The sequence below is a fragment of the Babylonia areolata genome, chromosome 20 (genome assembly GCF_041734735.1).
Source record: "Babylonia areolata isolate BAREFJ2019XMU chromosome 20, ASM4173473v1, whole genome shotgun sequence".
NCBI lineage: Eukaryota > Metazoa > Mollusca > Gastropoda > Neogastropoda > Buccinidae > Babylonia > Babylonia areolata.
Genome location: NC_134895.1, coordinates 23,751,313 through 23,759,778, shown reverse-complemented (window position 1 = coordinate 23,759,778; position 8,466 = coordinate 23,751,313). Strand labels below are relative to the sequence as shown.

General features: G+C 49.0%; 1 protein-coding gene across 1 annotated transcript in view; it reads right to left on the bottom strand.

Moving 5' to 3' along the window:
* Positions 1–6,494: 6,494 nt before the first annotated feature.
* Positions 6,495–8,466, bottom strand: part of LOC143294792 (uncharacterized) — an 11,852-nt gene continuing 9,880 nt past the window's right edge. The window contains exon 2 of the mRNA XM_076606270.1: positions 6,495–8,273. Within this exon, the coding sequence (XP_076462385.1) occupies positions 7,584–8,273 (690 nt within the window). The 3' untranslated portion in view covers positions 6,495–7,583. The remainder of the gene's footprint in view (positions 8,274–8,466) is intronic.

Genomic DNA, 8,466 nt, shown 5'->3' with positions numbered 1-8,466 from the left:
CACGTCACGCGTGTGTGGCGATGACTGACTGACATACTATACCTTACGGCGACTTCAACAAACAGATAGACAGACAGACACAGAGAGAAAGAGGCGAGAGCTAGGACGGGGGTGGGGTGGGGGGCGAGAGGAGGTTGATGGAAAGGGGGTGTTGTCAACGGAAGAGAGAGAGGCAGAGGAAGGGGGTGTCGAGGGGGGGAGAGGGGGGGGGGGTGCGCTTTTAAAAGAATAGCGATGTCAACGACTTCTTCAGGGTCAAATCATTTTACCGACCTCACTCAGAAAGAAAGAAAGAAGGAAAGGAGTCCTTCTTAGCATTCTTGGCTGTAGTTATGTACGTATGTCAAAAATTCGGGAATATGTGTGATAGTTGTTAACTTGGAGAAGGACTAAAGAAGATCGACGAGGCAGTTTGGGTTTGTTTTTGTTTTGTTTTTCTTCGTTTGCACCCACCCCTTCCCCCAGCCCCACCCCCACCCCAGCGCTTAGGCCTTGAGGGAGAAAAAAAAGGTGCGTAAACAAATAAATGGATACATCTATTTTCACAAACGTCAGCCTTAATATAACACGTGATGGAAATAAGCTCCAATGGGCACGGCGGAGAGGGGATGGAGAAAGGGTGGAGGAGGGGGCGAAGGAAGGTAGGGGTGGGCGGGATAAGGCGGGGCGGGGGAGGGAGTATGGAGGAGGGGGAACGAAATGAAATCTCGTCGAGATGGGGAGGAGGAAGGGTGGTGGTGGTGGGGTTTGGGGGAAGGGTGGCGTAGGGGGTGGGGGGAGGTCTGCGTGCAGGCAACTTTCTTGTTGTACTACCCTGAACTTTTTCTGAACCCTGCCTGCCGTGTACTTTGCTCTGTTTGGGACCCAGCCTGTCCCACCCCCCACCACCCACCCCCCGTCCCCCACTCCCAGCTCACCTCCACACCCCTCTCACTGTGAGTCTTATCCCCCACCCCCACCCCACACCCCACCCGCTTCCCTGCTCCATCTGCGTTGAGTTAGCAAAACGGAGCAGCCAGGGCAAGGATTGGATTGAAGGGGGTGTGGGGTGTGGGGTGGTATGAACTGTGTGGGGAAAGTGCCCACATTTTGAGGGGAAAAAAAGAAGCGCGTGAAGAAAAGAAAAGGAAAAACAAAAGGGAAAAGAGAAAGGTATGGTTGAAGAACACAAAAACCGACACCAAAGTATCCCAATAAACCGGACCAACCCAGTCAATCCATAATCACAGCACCGATTCTTTTCTCAAAACAAAACCCGCCACTGAGAATCCATACAGCTCCGCATGTCTCAAGCGTCGAAGCATCGGTTTCCAGAGCGGAGGAGCGTCCATTCTGAGAGAGGCGGAATTCAGAGTGAGTAGGGGTACGATTTTAAGAAGCAGCTGGGCGTCGATCGATCCTCGATCGATACGAAGCTCAGTGCTTCGCGGAGATCCCGACGAGAATGACATTGAACGACATCGGTAATAGTTTCATTCGGTAATTTTAGTTGGTGGGAGTTCGTCGATCTACCGGTAATTAAAAAGATTAGTGGGAATTCGTTGGTAATTTTGGCGGTGGAAGATTTCATGGCAAATATGGAGTCAGGAGGAGGTGGTTAGGGTGACCAAAGTGTGGATCAAGAGTCTGATTCCGTGTTGGACTTTTCTGTTGGACCGGTTCTATCACTGAGCCATTCGTAAAACATCCATACCGGACAGCAGCGAAAGCAAACTCAGGAGTCAAGAAAGGCTCGCGTTTCCATGAAACAGAACTGAAGCATGCACAGACATTAACTGAACGACAATTGAACGCCGGTTACATCCGTTAATTATTCGGGACCGATGTCGAGCTCTCTCTGCATAACGATCGAGGATCGATACCCAGCACCGGCCATGATTTTATGGGGAAAAAAATCGGGACCTGTTGCGGACGCTCCGCGGGGGAAACCAACGCTTCGACTGACGCCCTTGTCTCTCAGTCTTCAGGGCTCTAACTGGTTCATATGGGTCTGTCCAGCCCGTAAGGCGGATATTATACATCCATCTGACATTCATTAGTCGAGCTTCGTTATCAAATAGAGAACTATCTACAGTAAAAGTACATTGTTAGTGCTTGACTGTCGGTGTCTTCTGTTTCTCTAACCTTTTTTTGTTCAGTTCATTGCCTTCTTTGGTGTCCTTGCCGTCAGCTTTTAATTAACTATTGTAAGAGCAGGTTGTGGGTGCGTTTACTTACATTACGTTTTCAACAGATTCTATGTTTTCACTGGCCTTGCACTGGCGCGCGGTAGTTACTTATTTATTTGTTTGGTTGTTTTTTGTTTTGTTTTTTTGTGTGTTTTTTTTGTTTGTTTGGTTGGGGTTTTTTCGCAGCGGCAGGAGAGTGGTGGTGGAGAAATATAATGTGACCAACATTGATGAAATCTGTTGTTATGGCTTTAAAACCACACAGACGTATAGAAACACACTCACAGACACAGAGAATATGTAGGCCAAACATTTCATGGGAGTAAGAGTTGTTGGTATCACAGCTGTTGGACTCATCTGTCACCACATCATGGCCTACATTTTTGGATATGCATCCTTCTTTCAAGGCTGTCAAACCATGCCTGTTTTCAAACTCCATTAAAAAGCAACAGACACACACTCACACACTCACACACACACACACACACACACACACACACAAACACACGCACACACACTCACACACACACACACAAACACACACTCACACACACACACACACACACACACACACACACACCACTCACACACACACTCACACACACACACACACACACACACACACACACACACACACACACACACACTAATTCTTTCAACACTGTAAAACCATGACTGTTTTCAAACTCCATTAAAAAGCAACACACACACACACAAACACACACACACACACACACACACACACACACACTAATTCTTTCAACACTGTAAAACCATGACTGTTTTCAAACTCCATTAAAAAGCAACACACACACACACACACACACACACACACACACACACACACACACACACACACACACACACACACACACACACACACTAATTCTTTCAACACTGTAAAACCATGGCTGTTAACAACAGTCCCACACACAAAACTCACGACATCAAACAAATCAATCAAACAAAAACAAAAAACAAAAACCCCTAAACAAAACAATTCATCACCGTCACAGACCATAAACGTGGAATGGTTATTTATCCTTGCGTGAATTTTTGTTTGAGGGGGCATCTCTTTTTTGTTGCTGTGTTGTGTGCTCTCTGTGTTTTCATGTTAAGTGCGAGCATTGAGTGCAGACTGCACATGGCACATCAACTTTTGCCGCCTCATCTTACTTCAGTAAGGATTGGCGAACCACACTGGCAGCTGGTGTACTGAGCAGGCAGGAGGGAGACGGAGGGAGGGGAAGGGGGGAGGGGTGCGGGGGGTGGGGGGGGGGGGGTGAAGGGGGGAAAATGAAGGAGCGGAAGAGACAGAGAAATAAGGAAAATGAGTCTCTGGGAGTGTGTGTGTGTGTGTGTGTGTGTGTGTGTGTGTGTGTGTGTGTGTGTGTGTGTGTGTGTGTGTGTGTGTGTGTGTGTGTGTGTGTGTGTGTGTGTGTGTGTGTGCTGGTGGAGGGATGGGGGGCGGGGGTGGACAGAAGAAGCGGAGAGAGAAAAAAAAATCCGAGTCAATGCCAGACCAGCAGATCTGTGCATGTCTGATGGGAAGGTTGGAGGACGGAGGGGAGGGGGCGAAGGGGGCTGGGGTGGGGGAGGGGTAATAATCATGTCGATCAGCACTTTTCAGGCACTTTTTCCTTCACACCAGAACAGCATACACACCCTTTTTGCATCTCTCAGTCTGAACGTGACGCGAGTTTTGCTAGCTTTGAATATATGAGCTTCAGTGCCGCCGACAGGAACTTAACCCTTTCTTGTATCATTTGTTTAGGTTAGTTTTTGTTGTTGGTTAATCTGATCAACTACTCGGGTATGCTGAAGCTCGCTTTTAAGGTCGATTCAGAAAAACAACCACCTTTATATAATATAATGTGGAGTGATGGCCTAGAGGTAACGCGTCCGCCTAGGAAGCGAGAGAATCTGAGCGCGCTGGTTCGAATAACGGTTCAGCCGCCGATATTTTCTCCCCCTCCACTAGACCCTGAGTGGTGGTCTGGACGCTAGTCATTCGGATGAGACGATAAACCGAGGTCCCGTGTGTAGCATGCACTTAGCGCACGTAAAAGAACCCACAGCAACAAAAGGGTTGTTCCTGGCAAAATTCTGTAGAAAAATCCACTTCGATAGGAAAAAACAAATAAACTGCACGCAGAAAAAAATACAAAAAAATGGGTGGCGCTGTAGTATAGCGACGCGCTCTCCCTGTGAGAGCAGCACGAATTTCAACAGAGAAATCTGTTGTGATAAAAAGAAATACAAATACAAATAAAAAAGTGCCACTGACAGAGCTGCAAGCAGGACAATAGAGTAAGGTGGGCGTTGTGGAAACGGCATTGTGAAAGGGGTATTTTGGAGGCCCCGTTTCGGCATGGTGTTGTGTTCTTGCGAAAGGTTCTATACTCCGATTTTCCTCACACCACCAATACACGGTGTGTGAATGGGTGCCGGAGTTCGGTCGGGAAAGGTTGAAGTTAATGCCGCGGCAGAAGGACAGAGGAGCACGGGCCCCCGGCGTCGCCTTCCCATGCCGAGCTTTTTGACACAGTGGATTCGAACTCACTGCTCCCTGCGACAATGAGACTGGTTATGGGACGTTTAGATTTTATAACCTGCTTTGTTTGGAACACTTTGTTTTGGTGGAGGCCCTTTTTTTTCTAATCTTAAACTTGTTTAGCAAACGAGACATCTCTCTCTCTCTCTCTCTCTCTCTCTCTCTCTCTCTCGCTCTCTCTCTCCTTACTCTTCCGATCATGATTCGTGCTATTTTGCAGAGAACTATCCTTTGTATACACTGCTGTGAGTATGGATTGGTGGTAACCACCACCCGCAATGGCATGGACCAATGGTCTATTCATTCAACCATTCAGAGTTCAGAGCTCTCACACACACACACACACACACACACACACACACACACACACACACACACACACACACACACACACACACACACACACATACTTCGGATAACAAAAAAAAAAGCAGATACACAATATGATTATGCAACTACAACTAAGAAAGTTACAAGATACACGCGAGGTTGGAATCAAAACCAAGAAAACAGCTTCACTACAGTGATTATAAACGTGATCTTTAAGGTCATTGTAAAAAGGACATGTAAAGTGTTTTATGTGCACAGATGTTCTTCCATCAGTCTTTCCACAGCGTCTTCTTTCTTTCTTTCTTTCTTTCTTTCTTTCTTTCTGTTTCCTTCTTTTCTCTTTTTTTCTCAACTCAGCCGTTCTTCACATGCTACTATTACCAGCAGTAGTAGCTTCTACCAGCATAGCATGGCCACACCATGGGAGGTAATTGTTATTATTATCACTGGCTACGGTAAAAGCCGATGCGACACAAGATCCGGCACAACAGCGGACCTCAATCGTTGCTTCAGTTCAGTCAAGTCACTTCTCGCCATCACAGGTTTCGCAAAGTTGATAACCCAAATCTTCCGAAGGAAGAGAAAAAAAAACAACAACAAAAAAACAAAGCAAAACAAAACAAAACTGAAAAAAAAAAAAAAAAAAAAAAACCCCAAAGCCAACAAGAACAAAAGAAATGCACGCCAACGAATGGTGACTTCACTTTCTATCCCCCTCATCCCGCAACCTCCCTGCACTGTTCTTCCTATTCTTCGTTCGTGGGCTGCAACTCCCACGTTCACTCGTATGTACACGAGTGGGCTTTTACGTGTATGACCGATTTTACCCCCGCCTTGTAGGCAGCCATACCCCGCTTTCGGGGATGCGCATGCTGGGTATGTTCTTGTTTCCATAACCCACCGAACGCTGACATGGATTACAGGAACTTTTTCGTGCGTATTTGATCTTCTGCTTGCGGTATACACACGAAGGGAGTTCAGGCACGAGCAGCTCTGCACATATGTTGACCTGGGAGATAGGAAAAATCTCCACGCTTTACCCGGGACCCTCAGATTACGTCCAACGCTTTAACCACTGCACTGTTGTCATAGCAGTGTTAAAAAGTTCCTTCGTTCCTTTCAGTCCCAGTTTCGGTGTCAAGGAGGTGTTTGATCATGGCGGACATTATAATTATATCCATACATGTACGCTGCACCACATAACTGCTGTTTCGTGTGGACGAACGAACGTTGCTGCCATCGTCGGAGGCAGATCCGTGGAGATTTTGTCTTCGAAGGGACTTGGTCGTGGTGGTTCCTGCGATCTTGACAAAGGTGAGAGAGAGAGAGAGGTGAGGCAGGAGAGGGCAGTTGAGGTAGTGGGGCGAAGAGAGGAGAGTGTGTGTGTGTGTGTGGGGGGGGGGGGGGGGGGGGGGAGTGGGCAGGTGGGAGGTGGTGGAACTCACACGTTCTGCCTCCCCGCAACAGAGTGACTATTGTCGTCAGTAGGGAGCCGGGGTGAGGAGGTAGGGGAGAGGGGTGTGTGGTGGGTGGGGGTTTGGGTATGGGCAGGGGCGTTAGGAGGGCGGGAATGGGATGGGGGAGGGGACGGAGGGGGACTGACGAGTTGATGGCGTGTTGCTAGCCGTTTGCAGCTGAAGAATCAGGAGAACAGACACTGCTGAACCAACAACACCCGAAGAACAGACCCTGCAGCAGCAGCAGCAGCAACAGCGCAGGGTTTCCTCTGGTGTGTGGCTTGACGGCGGGCGGGCGACGTACTGTTATTGATGTGTCCGTGTGGATGGTGGGAGGCAGACCCCTGACGATGGAACTGCCACAAAAGGGAGTCCGGGGGTATGGCCGCGTGTGTGTATGTGGAGAGAGTTCTAGACGAGCGGCTCGAGGGAGCTGTCACTGTCCTGGGGAGTGGGTTGATACTGACACCGAAACGACAGAAGCACGTCGGAGCTGACAATCAGAATGAGTGATAGTCGCCTGTTTGGTGTCATTCCAACAAGTCACAATGCAATGTCCATAGGAACTGAGCGAACAGATTTCTGCTTCAAGTGTTCTTCACAAGGAACAAGAGGTTTCCTTTGTGCCGTCGTCACAACATGGAGGGGCCTAGTGACATGGTTTAGCGGCTTTGTTTTCGTGTGTGCGTGTGCGTGTGTGGGTGTGTGCGTGTGTGTGCGTGTGTGTGTGTGTGTGTGTGGTGTGTGTGTGTGTGTGTGTGTGTGTGTGTGTGTGTGTGTATGTGTGTGTGTGTGTGCGTAACAGACTAACAGACAGACAATGTATGTCCAACTGGTGATAACTCCGGTATGCATCACACTGACACAATTCAGACTCTTTCTCTCCCCGCCATCTCCAGACCTTCCAGTCCAACGCGGAACCTTTTCGTCGTTACAAGACACACAGACCCTTGAACACCTACACACACACACACACACACACACACACACACACACACACACACACACACACACACACACACACACACACACACATACCACAACACAACATAACACAAGCAGTGGTCCAGGCAGTCAACAGATGACGTATTTCACGAGGTTCAGGAAGGCACCTTCGTCGGCAGTCGTGGCGAAAAGCTGCTCCAGCTCATCCTCACTGAACGTCAGCTCCTGCAGACCTCCAGGGTCCGATGAGGCGGAGGAGGAGGACGAGGAGGAATAGGAGGAGCAGGAGGAATATGAGGAGGATAAGGCATCCTCGGTTGAGGCCGCCTGACCTTCTGAGGCATCACACGGTGAGGACGTATCGACCCTAGAGTTCTGGGAGTGGGCTCGGGGTGGAGGTTGGGGAGGCTGCCCTGGCTTCCACGTGGAGCCACCGCCTGGATCTACATCCACTACTACTACGTCATCCGCTGAAGGGTGAGGATGTTCTTGTCTTGGTTGACAAGGGCGTGGTGGAGTTTTTTCTGTTCCTGTAGTGGCGGAGGTCTTGGGCAAAACGTCTTCTTCTAAAGTCTTGGGCAGCACGTCTTCCAGAGTCTTGGGCAACACGTCGGGATGCACGTGAGTCTTGGAACTCGTCACGTGCCTTGCTGAAGGAAGGCCTGGGGTGCCTTCTCCGCTGTCTGTGACGTTCTCGTTGTCCTCGCTTGATGAGTTGTCATCGTTGTCGTCATCATCACCGTCGTCATCGTCGTCGTCGGCACCAATGTTGGGGGTGGAGGGGTGACGCCTGTGGATGTGTTTCAATGACGTCAGGGCCTGAAACATGTGCCAGAAGAAAATCAGATCATGTCATAGCCGACTTTCTTATAAAGTTAGATCGAAGCTTGAAAATAATCTCTGTGTGTGTGTGTGTGTGTGTGTGTGTGTGTGTGTGTGTGTGTGTGTGTGTGTGTGTGTGTGTGTGTGTGTGTGTGTGTGTGTGTGTGTGTGTGTGTGTGTGTGTGTGTGT